This window comes from Sinohyriopsis cumingii, chromosome 4 (genome assembly GCF_028554795.1).
Source record: "Sinohyriopsis cumingii isolate HCF-2022 chromosome 4, ASM2855479v2, whole genome shotgun sequence".
Classification (NCBI taxonomy): domain Eukaryota; kingdom Metazoa; phylum Mollusca; class Bivalvia; order Unionida; family Unionidae; genus Sinohyriopsis; species Sinohyriopsis cumingii.
This window is the reverse complement of record NC_142964.1, coordinates 22,756,862-22,775,968: the sequence shown is the minus strand read 5'-3', so window position 1 is coordinate 22,775,968 and position 19,107 is coordinate 22,756,862. Positions and strand designations below refer to the sequence as shown.

General features: G+C 37.1%; 1 protein-coding gene across 1 annotated transcript in view; it reads right to left on the bottom strand.

The window, feature by feature from the left end:
• Window positions 1–4,764, bottom strand: part of LOC149800806 (splicing factor Cactin-like) — a 79,261-nt gene extending 74,497 nt beyond the window's left edge. The window contains exon 1 of the mRNA XM_089954798.1: window positions 4,526–4,764. Coding sequence (XP_089810924.1) covers window positions 4,526–4,635 — 110 coding nt within the window. The 5' untranslated portion in view covers window positions 4,636–4,764. The remainder of the gene's footprint in view (window positions 1–4,525) is intronic.
• Between the last annotated feature and the right edge of the window lie 14,343 nt (window positions 4,765–19,107).

Genomic DNA, 19,107 nt, shown 5'->3' with positions numbered 1-19,107 from the left:
ACAATGCAAATCATGCTATACCCATTTGTATCTGCCACAATGCAAATCATGCTATACCCATTTGTATCTGCCACAATGCAAATCATGCTATACCCATTTGTATCTGCCACAATGCAAACCATGCTATACCCATTTGTATCTGCCACAATGCAAACCATGCTATACCCATTTGTATCTGCCACAATGCAAACCATGCTATACCCATTTGTATCTGCCACAATGCAAACCATGCTATACCCATTTGTATCTGCCACAATGCAAACCATGCTATACCCATTTGTATCTGCCACAATGCAAACCATGCTATACCCATTTGTATCTGCCACAATGCAAACCATGCTATACCCATTTGTATCTGCCACAATGCAAATCATGCTATACCCATTTGTATCTGCCACAATGCAAACCATGCTATACCCATTTGTATCTGCCACAATGCAAACCATGCTATACCCATTTGTATCTGCCACAATGCAAACCATGCTGATTATCTAGCAGAGTTAGATAAGTAATTTTCAAAACTAAATGTCTGAAATGGAATGATTCTTATAGGTAAACATATGGATCCTTTATTGTTATTATTTACTGTGGCACATACATTAAATGTGCCAAGAAAAAATAAGGATGATGCTGATTTTCTTGAATTTAGGCTGCCATATTAGACAAACATGGAAAACCAACGTGTAATTTTTTTTTTTTTAAATACCGAATTAGAATGAATCTTGGAACAAGGCAACCAATCGTTACCTCTGAGGTTACCAAAGGGTAAATACCTTAAAACCACCATAAAATCATATTTTACATACTTTTAATTAATTTTAATAAGTGCAAACTTTCATACTCCATTTATATGCAAGAGAACTTAAAAGAATTTTAAATTATTTCAAACATTTGTCTGCATGTATAACATATTTGTTTTTTTATCAAAGTGCTGCAGTTTTTTGTGAACCATAGTGCACAATATGCCCCATTCAAAACTCCTCATTAGTTATCACCAAATTATGCCTTTTGACAACTCTATCCTACTTGACAAGCCAGAAAAACGAGATAATAATAAAGTCATTGATAATATAAACTTTTCTGAAATAATAATCTTTCCTAAATTACAAGGGAATGTTATCAGAAAAATGAAGTACAAGTACTGTTAATAACGTGCAAGTACTAACTTATTTTGTTTTAAAATATATTTACACTTAAATTAAAAAATGTAAAATGATTGCAGAGGCAATATTGTTTATATCCACTTGATTAATTTATCTTATTGATAGTTTATTGAAAAACTTTGAATTTAAGTTATTGATAGTATAAATTTTCTTCTTGGAATTAAGTTTTCCTCAACTGAAGACTATTACACTGAGCTAAAAACTTTAGTGCTCAAAAACACATTTTATGATAATCCAGTGATATTCTACTGAAGAGAAAGAAAATAATTTATCTTTTATCATAGGGTCCATTCTAATAAGAATGGCAGAACAGCAAGTATGCAGGAGTCAGTGTGATTTATTCATATAAAATTCTGAAAGAGTACAAAATAGGGGATTTAAAGATTGCTGTTTAATTAAACTGTCTTCATAACCATTTTTAAAAGAAGTTTTGTCCTTTATTGCCATTTGAAAAGTGAGTTACTTGGCCAGATTTTATGCCATGTACATGTTATAACTGCCCAAAGTAATAAACCAAAAGAGAAAATTAACCAGTTTCTGTATTGACATCTCCATAAATATGCTTATGTACCAAGGTAGTCCTACAATGTAAGAGGTATCACATGTTATTTATGTTTTACTGCTACATCTTACTACCAAAATAACAGCCTTGTATAGTGTGTTCCAATGTCGTTTGATATCAGATTTAGTAGTCAACGTTTCAGGAATAATTCACACACTTGGCAGCCCATATCGACACTCTTACAAAATTGATATGTAATTAATATACAGTGGAACCCCCGCTATAACACGACAATTGGGTCCCAAAAATTGGATCATGTTAATAGCGGGCTTGTGTTCATGCGGGGTTTTACAGGATTTTACTTTTTCAGCGAACAACTCATTGGCACATATATGTGTCTTCATGTCTAACGTATATGATGAATAGGGTATCAACATTGTTTACTATCTTGCTGTTGTGGCATGCAGTTTATATATAATGCATGCAATTCCATTGAAAAATTGCACACAGATTTACAATATTCAATAATTTTGTCCCAGATCATTATGTCTGAATTGAATGTCTAATATATAGTATGAACAGAGTATTAACACCGTTTACTTGCCTTCTGATATCGTACCATCAGGGCTTGCAATTAATCCATAATACATGTAATTCCATTGCCAAAATTGCATACATTTTAAACTATTAAATAATTTTGTCACAGATTATTATGTGTCTGAATTCAATGGGAAAAATTAACATCAAAATTAGATTAAGAAAGACGAAGCACATGTACGATTCACTACATCCCAGGGTCTATGAATGGTTATGTACAAATTTCAAACTGCTAAAATTTTCTCATATGCGTTTTGGTATACATTTATGCATTGTAAATTTCCAATAATTAATGCTTGAATGCCTATTCGTTTCTGTGACTACAGGAAGAATAATTAACAATCAACACATGCTTTCAGCGTGCATATAACTTTTACTTTAGATTTTGTGAATACAGAAAGAAACATGTGAAAACTACTATACTAATTATTGCACAAAGTGCAGAGAATGACTTGCGTTTGTGAACTTGCTTTTCCATAATGGTAAAATATTTTTATAAAAAACAGGAAATTAATAACAAGTTCATAGACAAACACCATACACATGTAAAACCCAAGAACTAAGTGCAGTAGGCCTGCAATGGTCACAAGTCACTTTTATAAAAAAAAATTAAGCTGAACGCATGTACAGTTTTGTACCCTTTCAATTTCCAGTTAATATAGTGGACTTTATTTACTGGTCAACTGATTGCGTCTAATAACACCGCCAAGCCCAGCAAACATGTTGGCGGCTTTCAGTTTGTGATGTTTATAAATTGTGCTGCTTGATTGTGTAAGCAGTTAAAGAAGAAACACATGTTGGCTATTGTTTGAGCAGCAACTGTATACAAATTGAAGACGATTACAAAAGTGAATTACTGACTTTACTCAAGGATCAGTAATAAGTAACATTTCCAATGTTTATTTTAGCATAACATTTCAAGAACCTGGTGAAATTATTAAATTTCAGAAGATATGCCACAATCGCATTATATTTTAAAAATTTTTTTTTGCTGGTACTAGAAAAATACATGTACATGTATTTAAAATTTCAAGAACCACGCCACGATCATATTATTATGTAATTCATGCATGATCTCTTCCCCAAAATGATAATAAAGTTTTTATACACTATTTCACATACTTTGAAAAAATATATTTGTTCCCAGTACGAGAAAAATACACATACATGTAATTAAAATGTCAGGAACCACACCACAATCGTATTATAATCAAATTAATATGTGATCTCTTCCCCAAAATAATAATTTTTTTGCACACTATTTCACGTACTTTAAACAAATTATATTTTTTCATGTGTAAATGAATATACAAAACATTGGGAGCCATGACACGACCGCGTTATATCCAAAATCACATTATGACAGGGCGTGTTATGGCGGGGTCACACTGTAACTACTGTGCTGTTTTTATCCTGGTGGAATCAAAGTCTGACACTAGAAAATGGATGCAATTTCATGTTCCATTGACATACATATGAATTTTTTAATGTGAAGGTAGTCTAGGTATGCCAAGTATGTTTAAGTAGGTTCATGTGGGGTATATGTTTATTGAATGAAAAGAAATGAAACATCGCTTACAGTTCCAAAAGGCATAATATATTTTTGTTTCATTGAAGAATAATATTTCAACAAAACCCCATTTCAGCATTCCCGGCTTTCATCGTTTTTCCAGCCAACTGAAATGTAGGCCAACAAAACTTGAAAACAGGTCCATTTTATTTGTGAGAATTTTAATTTATGAGAAAAAAGACATAACAGTAAGTAAAGTCTGACTAAAACATTATGACTTAACTTTGTAGAAAAGCATCGTTATTGGTTGCCAGTTGTGTGAGATATTCCTGAACATTTGACTTTCATTATGATGTTAGTTGACATTAAAACACGCTACACAGCACCTTTTGTTAGGCAATAAGACTCAGATACCCAAATCATAAATATCAGCGTCGAGGTCTTGCCAGTACCAAGGAGACCAGTTGACACAATTAGATAGTTAAATATCAAACTTAAGTACCTTTTTTATGTATTTATCTTTATTAATTTAAACGAGTTTTGAACTTTACTATTAACAATTTGATTGCTTTCCTGTAAAATTCTGATGCATACAAATTGAATTTCTACTCAATGCAACAGTGAGTCTACATTTTAGCAGACATATTTTCTTCGTGATCAGACTTTACTTCTCAAGACATGAACTTTCCAATAATGTATGGTTTATAGTGTTTTGTAACATTTTGAAAATTGTGTTGAATTAGTTATCAGTACCCATTGTTATAATGACGTTTTCTATCCTTCGATTTGATATGTCGTTCTTCTCGGTCACGAGATCTTGATCTCGATTTTTGTTTGTGTTTTTTCTTTTCCTTGTTTCCCATTTATTTCATTTCAGTGTCTCTTTATAGCCTCATGGTCCCTCAAAATTTAATTACTTGAAGCAAACATACGAAAGACCTATTCTAAATTGGATGATTTTGTTTTCCTCCTCGACAGGACTGAAGAGCTACTTCTAACTAGTCTGGTACCCTAATTTCTTTTTCCGTCCTCTCTGTTACTCTTCGTTATGAGGGTCAAGTAACAGGTAACGGCCTCCGCCATGTAATTGCAATGTCAATCGGAACATGCTCGTTTTTTTTTTTATAGTGGTTTTTATTGGTAGTTTAGTTTTGTTTTGTTTTGTTGTTTTGGGGGTATTTGTTGTTTTTCTCGAGAAAGAAAACGAAGATGTAATTTTTCCGCATTGAAAACTACATTCTCAAATGGGCAAGGAGCTCTTTTTATATAAAAATTGAATGCCGCTTCCACCTGCATAATATACAAATTCTTAAATATATAAAAATGAGGTCAGAAAGGTCCATTTATTTGGTTAGATATATAAAATAAAACATAAGAATATTATTCCCTTGACCTAACTCGTCAATGGCATTTCACAGCAAAAGAAATGTATGCACTCCAATCCAAAATTTATACCTACTTCGTAACGAAACAAAGACACAATCGGAACAATCTCATCTTCGCTAGCCAAGGTTCCAATATGTCAAATCTATCTACACCTTGGCGGATCAAACATATAGTGCTTTGTCCTAGCGACATCCATTGTATTTCATGAGTTGCCTTCTTTAGTATGTAATGCCAACTAATCAATAGTGTGTAGCAGCAGCGTATTGTATATCGACCTCAAAAGTGGAGGCAATTGATATTAAAAGGATATAACGTCAGCTTAACACGAAAGAATGACTACATACATTGTCTCCATCATGTAGGAACAATGTTCAAATTTGAACAACTTAATTTGACTGGATGAGGTTTCTTTCCGCCGCATACGATGAAATTCACAGACCCGAAGCACAGACATATCTGCTCGATCCGTCAAGGTGTAGATAGGGTTAACCTATCAGAACCTTGGAAAACGAAGATGGAATAAACTTGACCTTTGATATTGCCAGAGTTGAGTCGCATACCTACTTGTATCGTATTATGAACACATCCCTACTTGTATTACATATGGAGCGTAATGAGAGAAAAGGTTAGGGACAGAAACACTTACATACAATCACCCATATAATGCAAGCAAGCAAAGGGTTGGCGTTCTCAAACATACACACATACATTCATAACAGGAGAGACATGTTTACATACAATACACACAATACTTTATGATACAACACACAAGAAAGCAGTAGTGCTTAATCATACATGCTACGTATTTATATACTATCACACGCACAAGACAGAGGAGTGGAGAGAATGCTTAAATTGTATTTGTTAAAGAAAAGACACGGACAAAGACATACAGACATAAAAATAGGCATATGGCAACAAATAAGTAGTATATCTCTTTTTCTGAGAGAACTTAGCGATCATGAAAATGGTATTGTTGTTGTTTTATCTTTCTGTTGTCCTGCGTCATTTATGTCATCGATATTCAGTACAACTGCACCTCCCGGACCAGGTTCTGCAACACGGACACATCTGATCGTTGGTTCTCCATTTCACTACGGAGACGGAAAGTCTAAAATGTATAGCCTCTCTCTCTCTCTCTCTCTCTCTCTCTCTCTCTCTCTCTCTCCCATCCTTCCGTTTGCATCATCAGAATCTGTTCTGGCTGTTTATATTGCTGCTGATGGTGTACTTGCTCTCACAAGAGCTATTCGTCTTCGTGTTTTCCTCGGACGAATCCTTTCCCACCATTAAATGGTCTAGTTCTTTTGCCGTTCTCAGTGTGATCATCTGAAGATGCTTGGTGTTGGGGTAATACTCTTTAATCCCTTCCATGCGCTTCTCCACCCTATCTAACCAGCAGAGGTTTTATGGCTGTGCGGGTCCGGTGAGAAATTAGGACACTGTCCCCCTCAACCTAATTTCTATATCCATGAAATATTCGTAGAAAACTACAGGTTTGTTTTCAAAATCAAATTTAATTTTAATTAATCTGCTTTTATTATAATCTGCATTAAAGAAACTCCAAACTTTTCGGGGCCTCCATAGCTTGTGGGCCCGGTTGATTGCTCTCTTTTGCACTTCTATAAGGCTGCTACTAATCTAACAGTGCTATGGCCCGATTCTCCTCCTCTACAATGTTCTCTCATTCCTGTTGAGTTGTCGATGGATGTCAAGACTCGCGAATGCACCGTTTCTACGTTAGACATTCGGAAGGGAAGGGAATCATCCAGTTGAGACACTAGTAGTAATATGAGGCAATATAGGGACACATAGGACTTAATGTTAAAAAAGGGTGGATGTACTATGGGGACAAATTTTTATAGGGACACATAGGATTTAATGTTAAAATATGGTGCATGTACTTTGGGGACATAATGGGAAATTTAACATAGGTTGGGTTTGTATATGGACTATAGGAATGGAACAGGTGGGGTAACGTCACGGTACTGGACATTGGCAACAATGTTGCAAGTGGCTGACCTTTATTGGACCAAACAGGGACAGCAGGGAAGAAAGCTAGAACGCTTGGCGGGACGGGACGTATAACTTTACATAACGCCTGGCGGAGAGGGACATGTAACTTTATATAACGCCTGGGTGGCGGGAAATATAAATTCTTTTTAGACATAGACAAAGAAACACATGCACAAACAAACAAACAAATACGTAAATATGGCAAGAGAGTAAATCTTTTCGAAGCATATATGAGTGGCCCTGAAAAGGTCATTTGGTTTGTATCTTAACACCATTCAGTTAACATAGAGAGCATCGCATAAGTCTTCTTCTCTTCCTGAAACTTCGTCTGAACTCTGGTCCGTAAATGACGATTCGCTTCCGACAGCCTTGTCTTTCCAGATAGATCCTGCGCTTCCAAACGGTCGTTTCGGTGATCTTGATGATTGTCCACGATGCTTTGACATACTTGGGTAAGTCCGTGCGGAACAGCATCGACGATGCGAGGGTAGATGATTCTACGTTAGTCTATATCTTGGCATGAGAACAGGTGAATGGAAAGAGATAGACCGCTGTTATTTACAGTGGAAGAGCGGATCTAAGCGGACTTAGTTTTTTCACCCATCTCAACTCGCGTCACAAAATTCAGTCACAAAATTGCTTTGACGTTGTGGACATCCTGAAGACCAATGCCCTTTCTTCTGACAGATATAGCATGTCTCTTGACTTTATCTCGAAATAAGAGTGAGTAGGCCGTCGGCTACTTTGAAGAAAACTTTCGTATGACACCTCGCAAAGCTCTGATCAGAAATTCGATCTGTGTTGGCTCTTCCATCTTTCTGGTAGGAATAAGAGTGAAATGAACACTTTGAGGGAAGGCAATGACCCTTTATATAGGGAAGACACTGGTCTTACATTGATATAGGGGACCATGACGTTTCAAATGCAGTCGTTTGACTTTTCGCTATCAAGATGAAACGATCGCATCATTTCGTGAAGAAAGGAGAAGAAGAAAGTGATAGGCAGAAACGTGACATGCCGCCGCGCACTGTAGCTGATGTCTTGGCTCAAATCCATGCCAGAGATTTTGAAGATGACACGAGTGAACCAGAATCCAGACCCAGAGAGTCTACACCAAACCAAACTTCACCCCCAGTAACCCCATAAAAGCACTATCACATTCGAGAGACCAATTAACGCTCCTTTAGAAAATATAGAACCACAGCCTACGTAGTGAAGTTTAAAGATTTCAAGCCAGACGTACCGTTGGAGAAAGCAGAAGAGTTCATCACCGATATGTGGGATTTTTTCTTAACCACACTGAAACGACAATGTAAAGCCAAAGAACACGATCGCTTGACAGTCTCCATTTATCGCGATAGTCTGAAGTGTTCCGTTTGGATCGAGTTCATCAGACCATCATAATTGACACCTTCCAAAGTCATCGACAAGATTCAACACGTACAGCAATACAACGACAAATTTCACATCACCGATGGAAAAGCGACACTGAACATGGCCCACGTTTCTCTTCCCAATGGGACCGAACGAAGAAAATGTGTTATTGGTGGACGACCTTCGCAGCATCAAGTTCACTTTCGTTGAAATTAACAATCCTCAAAATCAGATGTGTTTAGCTCGTGCCATCGTGGTGGGGCGAACGTATGCCGCCAAATAACAACGTGGTAGAATGGAAAAGAAACTTACAAACTTTTCGAACATTGAACGGAGCCAAACAACGAAGAGAAGCAGAACTCCTGTTACAGCAAGCCGGCCTATCCAAAGACACACCCTGTGGCATTCCTGAAATGCAAAAACTGCAAGACGTCTTAGCTCCACGCTACACCTTGAAAGTACACCCTCAAAAAGTGCGCGGCAATCTGTTGTTTCGAGGCAAACATTTCAAAGACGGAAAATACAATCACATCAATCATCACGATGAACATTTCGATACCATTACCAATATCACTTTATTCCTCGGATACAGTTATTACTGTGAGAAATGTGGCTATGCCTATAACAATCGAGAACAACACAAGCATTGTGGATCGAAATATGAAGAATGTTTGACCCCTAAAGCATGTCTGGAGGAAGGACAAGAACGAGTGCATTGCCCAACTTGTCAGCGCACTTTCGTCAGCCCTACCTGTTATCAACAACATCTGAAGACGCAAGGTTCATAGCAGAAAAGTGCTTGTCAACTCCTGAGATTGTGTCCAACTTGTGGACAAGTCATACGTACCAATTGTGCCAAGGCACACGTATGTTCATGGTAGAGACGATGTCACATTTGTCACCAGAAGAAATGCAATTTTTTTTTTTTGTTTCGATTTTGAATGCATTGCAAGAGACCGGTATTCACATTCCTAATTTCTGCGGGCTCATCGAGCGTGCGAGAAGTGCATCCAAGAATCCATCTTTAGTCATTGCCCGCACTGTAGCTAGATTCCTGAAGGACGTGAAAAAATTCTTTCGGGGACCGAACACGATGGCCGATTTCGCCCAGTGGATCTTATACCCCATCCACGAGACGTAGAGCCAAAAGGACATCGAACGTTACGGAGATTTCCATCGAAATACCACGGTGATGGCTCACAATTTCTCGGGGTACGATGGGCAATTTCTTCTGAAATACTACACGGAACAAAGCACCGAACGTCCTAAAATCACTTTGGACGAAGCCAACTCATTTACATGCATATTGCTTCTAGTGTAGTTCAAAGATTCGATGAGTTACTTGCCAATGCCATTGAGTCGAATGCCTAAAATATTTGGAACGATAGTAACAGAAAAAAGGCTGAATCCGCACTTTTTCAATACCGAAGTCAATCAACATGCCGTTCTACCCCATTTGCATGGGTCTCGCTACTACGACCCCGAAAACATGCGCACCGAACAAAGAGAAGCTTTCTACGCTTGGTACCACTCTCACGCCTGGGACCCATTTGACTTTCAGGAAGAAATGTTAAAGTATTGTCGATCCGACACGGACATTTTACGGTGTTGCTGTCGAAAATTTCGAGAATTGTTCATGGAGAACGTAGGGATCGATCCTTTGAAAGAAGCCTGCACCATCGCCAAAGCGTGCTCCTTAGTGTACCGCCAACGATTTATGCCCGAAAACACGACGGCTGTCATCCGCCTTCAAACGACGAACTTTGCCAAACGTCAATACTCAGACAAAACTCCTAAGCTGGCTAAATTACTTGTAAGACAAGGAAGACAAATGGATCCAACATGCCCGAAACGGAGTAGATTAAAACGCTCATATCGCGAACGAGTTAACGGTTGCTTATTTCACGGATGTCGGATCTGCTGACCTTAACGGTACACCCGAATCAGTTTTTACCATGGAAGACTTGTATGAGGTCACTTGTCAGCAACGCTTGAAGTTAGAACAGCAAGGATTCCATGTGGTGGAAATGTGGGAAGATGAGTACGATCACCGATAATCCCGAATTTAAACTCATTGTGGAAAGTTACAAGTTGGTGGACACGCAGGAAAGTTAGTACGGAGGACGAACGAATAACACTTGTTTGCTGTACCACGCTGACGAGGAAAAATGAGAAGAAATCAAATACTTGGACATGTGTTCGCTGTATCCTTACGTGTGCAAATATTGTCACTTTTCCACAGGGCAGCCACAATTGCTGACCGAACACATCGACCTAGACAGCATTCGACAATACGAAGGATCGATTAAATGCAACGTCTTGCCTCCCACCGACTTGTACCGTCCCGTTTTACTACACCATTGCCAAGGAAAACTGATGTTTCCCTTGTGTCCTACTTGTGCCGAAACGTTCAATCAAGACCTACCTTGTCAAGACACCCAGGAATAAGGTGTCTTGACAGGAACGTGGGTCAGCGTGGAATTGCTTAAAAAGATCTTGGCCTGGGATACCAATTGTTAGAAGTGTACGAAATTTACCACTTTCCGCGACAGAACAGCACCACAAGCTCGACGAGACTCAGAAAAGCATTTTAACAGATTACGTTGATGACCTTTTGAAACTGAAACAAGAAACCAGCGGATATCCTTCCTGGTGCCAGACTTCCGCAGACCAAGAGAAATTCAAGGACAAATACTTAGAGCAGGAGGGCATCACTTTAGACCATGTGGAGAAAAAAGAAAGAAGTCGAACGTTTGCCAAAGTGATGTTGAATTGCTTGTGGGGTTAAATGGCACAACGTCCGTATTTACCCAAGATGGAGAACTTGACAGAACATTTCCGCTACTTCCATATGATTCACGACCAAACCAAACATATGAAACACGTGGAAGTCCTTCGTGAAGACTTGATCTTAGTCAGTTACGAAGAAGAACTAAAATTTGTAGAGGCTGACGAATTTGGAAATGCCATTATTGCGGCCTACGTGACAGCCCATGCTCGTTTAAAATTGCACGAAGCGTTACACCAATAAGGAGATCGTGCTCTGTACTTTGACGCGGATAGTTGCATCAATCGTCTGGGTCACCATCACCATGAAATCGAAGGAGACCGTATAGGAGCCTGGACAGACGAGCACACCAACAGCAAGATTCTAAGTTTTGCTAGTGACGGTCCCAAATTTTACGGCGACGAATACCGGGACCCCTAAGGTGAAAGAATTGACTCTCAATTACCTCACCAGTCAAGTAGTGAGGTTTGGGGTATTGAAAGAAGCGTTGCAGTCTACTACTACGACCGTCGAAAGAAAAACCTGCAAAGACGTAGTTTAGAACTGATGGATCGTTCGCATTTGGACATGTAGTTGAAAGAAAAGAATTTGCTGAACGGAGCGGATATCCGCCTGAGACTGAATTTCAGCAGTACCGTTTACCATTTGATGGCCAATGCCTACGAGTACAACACCATCATCCACGAAGCCAGGCTCTACGTGCAACGCGTGAAGTGTTAAGTAAAGTGGGAAACGACATTAGCCACACTTTGAGCAGAACGACTGCCAAGTATTTGATTCTACGCGTGGAAGTGACAGCCTTCACCTCTGGACTCCGATGCAATATCGAAGATCATCTATTTCAAGGACAGTTGCTCAAACGTTTGATCGTTAGTATCGTCAGTAACGAAGCCCTCAACTGAGCCGTCACTGCCAATCCTTTTGAGTTTAAGCACTACAGAGTATACAAGATCGAAGTCAGTCACGATGGCAAAACCTTATATACCAGACCATTCGAACATGTACGAAGCACGGGACATATAGGGTCCAACACCAGCCACAGCATTTCGTACGACGATTATGCAGGAGATTACGCTTTGTGGGCCTTTGGTTTCACTCCAGACCAAGACAGCGACGAGGGGAATTTGCACCCTATAAAATCCGGCCATCCGCATGTCGAACTTCTGTTTCCAGAAGCTCTACCCAACACGTTGAAGTTCACCTTGTATGCCAAATTCTACAACAGTTTAAGAGAAGTTATTCTTGACGATTAGAAATTATGGAAGACTGTTTTCCATCTTTGAATGATGAATGGAAGTATATCATTGTGGAAGCAGAATTCAAAGGAAAAAACGAAGAGGTAATGGTCATGTCCACATGGCCAGAACAAGAACAATATTTAGTCTCCTGTGTTACCAAACACCTTGCGGAAAAAAATTAGAGTTGACCAAGATAGATTGCTATGGGTGTCAAAACGATCTTTCCAGTCAAATTCAACACGATAAATGTCTGTTGATGAGTCAAGAAGAAAAAATTGTACGAGTATCTAAATGACGCTTGTCGTCTTATATCAGAAGAATCAGTATTTCATCAGTGACATAAAGACTTGCATGATCAGTCCTCCCCTCCACGGACTGCTCAAGAGATCCGTCGTACCGAAGCTCTCTGGCACAGGGTACGAAGACGAAGCTAATAGACGTTTACTTGACAGAGATTTTTAGACAAAAAGTCAGGATTGAATTGATGACTTATCATTACCTGTGAAAGAAGAAAAAAAAAAAAAAGAAGAAAAAATGGATACTTGGGAAATTGATTACCTTTTGAAAAACGGTTCGCAGACCGCTTCTTGGAATCCTGTGGTGTGCACTAAATATGAACTTCCTTATGGCAAGCCTAAAGACCACCAAGCTTATGTCATCAACACGGACGACAGTCATCTCCCAGGAACCCACTGGGCAGCCATCTACTTTCCCCATGATGCCTGTGTGGAATATTTTGATTCATATGGATTGCCTCCTTTGGAAGACGACATCATTCACTGTATGAGAAGAATTGCCCATACGACACGATTCAATAATGTGAAATTACAAGACACAGATTCATGGCGTGTGGACAATATTGTGTGCATTTTCTTTATCAATGCAATCTTGTATATCCCTTAGAACGTTAACTCACTTATTTTGATCGTGTCTCTTCTAGAAATGATGACAAAGTAGATCGACAGTTTTCAACGGCCCAATGACTTCCATAAGTGGAAGTCTCACTTGACTTCACAACGTTGTCAACCTTGTAAAAAATAATGGATGGGATCAGGTTTCCTACGGCGCCGTTTAGTGGTCCTTTTCTTCAGAGGCTCAGACTGGTACTTTGTCATTGTTGCACTAGGTCCATGAAATTGCATGCGGCGTGAGAGGGCACGGGGAACTGCAGAATTGCGGAAGAACAAAGAAAGATGGGCGATAATACCTACATGTATACGGCTTCTATTATTGGAAAATAGTGGAGAGTACTGCTGATGTAAACGGATGACCTTACACTCCAAGTATACAAGCCATTTCTTACCAGCTGGGAAGCAGCAGTCCGTTCGCGGTTTGGATTCCTCAGGAGAGACCCTTGCAAAGGTGGGACCGCCGATGCGTTGGGAATGAGTGATAGCAGCGCTGTAAATCAAGCACTGCTTAGGTGGCGCTCACCAGATAATAAGTACTTTTGAGAGAGTGACGTATGTAAGGTGAAGTAGTTCGCATTTAAAACATGCACAGTGGAGAGAATGTTTGCATACCTCTATGCTACATTAATGTAATGTGGATGATATTTCTTTTGGATATTGTACTTTTGGAAATTTTACATGATTTAAGCACACTGCTAACTAAAATGACTGCTCCCTTGTGTTAAAAAATCAGTCTGAATTAGTCTAAAGTACACTATACATAGCAGCTATTAAAATAGGGAAAATGAATTTTGCCAGACTAGACAATACCAGCTTCTGAAAGTGCAATGAATGAATTACCAAATATATAAAATGTAAAAAAAGTTATCGGCTCTTTTTTATACAAATGACCTCTGAAGTTCAGGAAGTGAAAATGACCAAGTAGAGCTAGCACTTTTTTGAAAGGTGCACATTTGAAGTAAGGCCAAGCTGTATACTCTATAACCCATAGTACACCCATCAATCATACACCAAAATAAAGGGAATTAAAGGTTCTTTGCATTATACCTAAGATATACAAGGTCTTTTTTAAATAGCCAGTATAACCAGTGAGGAAAGCCGGGGACATTCTTTTTCTTTAAATTCCTAACCCTATGCAAAATGCGAAACTGTATAGCGCCACCTTAAAGAAAATAAAAAAATGTTTGCAATGATTTTTTTTTATTTTCATATAATTATGTATGATGTTCTGAATAAAATGGTACATTCATATTGCGTTTAAGCATGAAAATAAGCTAATTATGATCATTTTTCTCTTGCTTACATAATTTGCCATGAGGTATGTTTGTGTGAGTAGTGACCTTAATTATGGGGAAATTAGAAGACTTAGAATATAGGAATAGAGTCAACTTAAATTTAAAACTGTTGCAATAAGTGACAGAAATATATGGTGAAAATGTTTCTTTTCATTTATTTGCAATGAAATAAAAAAATTAATGATGAGAAAGTGAATTCGCTTCTTCCATATTAAACAATAGGCAAATATTTTACACTTTGACCTTTGACCTTTATGAAGCTGATGAGTTACCTCCCTTTTCTAGTTGTAAAATTCATTGTTGATATCTCAGAAATAATTCTGGCTAGTTTCATGTTCCTATCATTCAGCATAACATTGGTTGCTATGTTTACAAAATGTAATGTGCATTCTTAAAATCGCTCACTTTTATCATGGGGGGGGGGAGGCTGGACTTGTTAGAGACTCTGACACTCATAAATACTGTTCTGTGGGGAAAAAAGCAGGAGAATTATTCATAAGGATTGTTTTGATGCTTGCGACTTAAATGTTTCAGCCATATAAACATAATTAAATCATAAAAAATAATACCTACATCTTCTTTATGGTGGCGCTCACCAGATAATAAGTACTTTTGAGAGAGTGACGTATGTAAGGTGAAGTAGTTCGCATTTAAAACATGCACAGTGGAGAGAATGTTTGCATACCTCTATGCTACATTAATGTAATGTGGATGATATTTCTTTTGGATATTGTACTTTTGGAAATTTTACATGATTTAAGCACACTGCTAACTAAAATGACTGCTCCCTTGTGTTAAAAAATCAGTCTGAATTAGTCTAAAGTACACTATACATAGCAGCTATTAAAATAGGGAAAATGAATTTTGCCAGACTAGACAATACCAGCTTCTGAAAGTGCAATGAATGAATTACCAAATATATAAAATGTAAAAAAAGTTATCGGCTCTTTTTTATACAAATGACCTCTGAAGTTCAGGAAGTGAAAATGACCAAGTAGAGCTAGCACTTTTTTGAAAGGTGCACATTTGAAGTAAGGCCAAGCTGTATACTCTATAACCCATAGTACACCCATCAATCATACACCAAAATAAAGGGAATTAAAGGTTCTTTGCATTATACCTAAGATATACAAGGTCTTTTTTAAATAGCCAGTATAACCAGTGAGGAAAGCCGGGGACATTCTTTTTCTTTAAATTCCTAACCCTATGCAAAATGCGAAACTGTATAGCGCCACCTTAAAGAAAATAAAAAAATGTTTGCAATGATTTTTTTTTATTTTCATATAATTATGTATGATGTTCTGAATAAAATGGTACATTCATATTGCGTTTAAGCATGAAAATAAGCTAATTATGATCATTTTTCTCTTGCTTACATAATTTGCCATGAGGTATGTTTGTGTGAGTAGTGACCTTAATTATGGGGAAATTAGAAGACTTAGAATATAGGAATAGAGTCAACTTAAATTTAAAACTGTTGCAATAAGTGACAGAAATATATGGTGAAAATGTTTCTTTTCATTTATTTGCAATGAAATAAAAAAATTAATGATGAGAAAGTGAATTCGCTTCTTCCATATTAAACAATAGGCAAATATTTTACACTTTGACCTTTGACCTTTATGAAGCTGATGAGTTACCTCCCTTTTCTAGTTGTAAAATTCATTGTTGATATCTCAGAAATAATTCTGGCTAGTTTCATGTTCCTATCATTCAGCATAACATTGGTTGCTATGTTTACAAAATGTAATGTGCATTCTTAAAATCGCTCACTTTTATCATGGGGGGGGGGAGGCTGGACTTGTTAGAGACTCTGACACTCATAAATACTGTTCTGTGGGGAAAAAAGCAGGAGAATTATTCATAAGGATTGTTTTGATGCTTGCGACTTAAATGTTTCAGCCATATAAACATAATTAAATCATAAAAAATAATACCTACATCTTCTTTATGGTGGCGCTCACCAGATAATAAGTACTTTTGAGAGAGTGACGTATGTAAGGTGAAGTAGTTCGCATTTAAAACATGCACAGTGGAGAGAATGTTTGCATACCTCTATGCTACATTAATGTAATGTGGATGATATTTCTTTTGGATATTGTACTTTTGGAAATTTTACATGATTTAAGCACACTGCTAACTAAAATGACTGCTCCCTTGTGTTAAAAAATCAGTCTGAATTAGTCTAAAGTACACTATACATAGCAGCTATTAAAATAGGGAAAATGAATTTTGCCAGACTAGACAATACCAGCTTCTGAAAGTGCAATGAATGAATTACCAAATATATAAAATGTAAAAAAAGTTATCGGCTCTTTTTTATACAAATGACCTCTGAAGTTCAGGAAGTGAAAATGACCAAGTAGAGCTAGCACTTTTTTGAAAGGTGCACATTTGAAGTAAGGCCAAGCTGTATACTCTATAACCCATAGTACACCCATCAATCATACACCAAAATAAAGGGAATTAAAGGTTCTTTGCATTATACCTAAGATATACAAGGTCTTTTTTAAATAGCCAGTATAACCAGTGAGGAAAGCCGGGGACATTCTTTTTCTTTAAATTCCTAACCCTATGCAAAATGCGAAACTGTATAGCGCCACCTTAAAGAAAATAAAAAAATGTTTGCAATGATTTTTTTTTATTTTCATATAATTATGTATGATGTTCTGAATAAAATGGTACATTCATATTGCGTTTAAGCATGAAAATAAGCTAATTATGATCATTTTTCTCTTGCTTACATAATTTGCCATGAGGTATGTTTGTGTGAGTAGTGACCTTAATTATGGGGAAATTAGAAGACTTAGAATATAGGAATAGAGTCAACTTAAATTTAAAACTGTTGCAATAAGTGACAGAAATATATGGTGAAAATGTTTCTTTTCATTTATTTGCAATGAAATAAAAAAATTAATGATGAGAAAGTGAATTCGCTTCTTCCATATTAAACAATAGGCAAATATTTTACACTTTGACCTTTGACCTTTATGAAGCTGATGAGTTACCTCCCTTTTCTAGTTGTAAAATTCATTGTTGATATCTCAGAAATAATTCTGGCTAGTTTCATGTTCCTATCATTCAGCATAACATTGGTTGCTATGTTTACAAAATGTAATGTGCATTCTTAAAATCGCTCACTTTTATCATGGGGGGGGGGAGGCTGGACTTGTTAGAGACTCTGACACTCATAAATACTGTTCTGTGGGGAAAAAAGCAGGAGAATTATTCATAAGGATTGTTTTGATGCTTGCGACTTAAATGTTTCAGCCATATAAACATAATTAAATCATAAAAAATAATACCTACATCTTCTTTATGGTGGCGCTCACCAGATAATAAGTACTTTTGAGAGAGTGACGTATGTAAGGTGAAGTAGTTCGCATTTAAAACATGCACAGTGGAGAGAATGTTTGCATACCTCTATGCTACATTAATGTAATGTGGATGATATTTCTTTTGGATATTGTACTTTTGGAAATTTTACATGATTTAAGCACACTGCTAACTAAAATGACTGCTCCCTTGTGTTAAAAAATCAGTCTGAATTAGTCTAAAGTACACTATACATAGCAGCTATTAAAATAGGGAAAATGAATTTTGCCAGACTAGACAATACCAGCTTCTGAAAGTGCAATGAATGAATTACCAAATATATAAAATGTAAAAAAAGTTATCGGCTCTTTTTTATACAAATGACCTCTGAAGTTCAGGAAGTGAAAATGACCAAGTAGAGCTAGCACTTTTTTGAAAGGTGCACATTTGAAGTAAGGCCAAGCTGTATACTCTATAACCCATAGTACACCCATCAATCATACACCAAAATAAAGGGAATGAAAGGTTCTTTTGCATTATACCTAAGATATACAAGGTCTTTTTTAAATAGCCAGTATAACCAGTGAGGAAAGCCGGGGACATTCTTTTTCTTTAAATTCCTAACCCTATGCAAAATGCGAAACTGTATAGCGCCACCTTAAAGAAAATAAAAAAATGTTTGCAATGATTTTTTTTTATTTTCATATAATTATGTATGATGTTCTGAATAAAATGGTACATTCATATTGCGTTTAAGCATGAAAATAAGCTAATTATGATCATTTTTCTCTTGCTTACATAATTTGCCATGAGGTATGTTTGTGTGAGTAGTGACCTTAATTATGGGGAAATTAGAAGACTTAGAATATAGGAATAGAGTCAACTTAAATTTAAAACTGTTGCAATAAGTGACAGAAATATATGGTGAAAATGTTTCTTTTCATTTATTTGCAATGAAATAAAAAAATTAATGATGAGAAAGTGAATTCGCTTCTTCCATATTAAACAATAG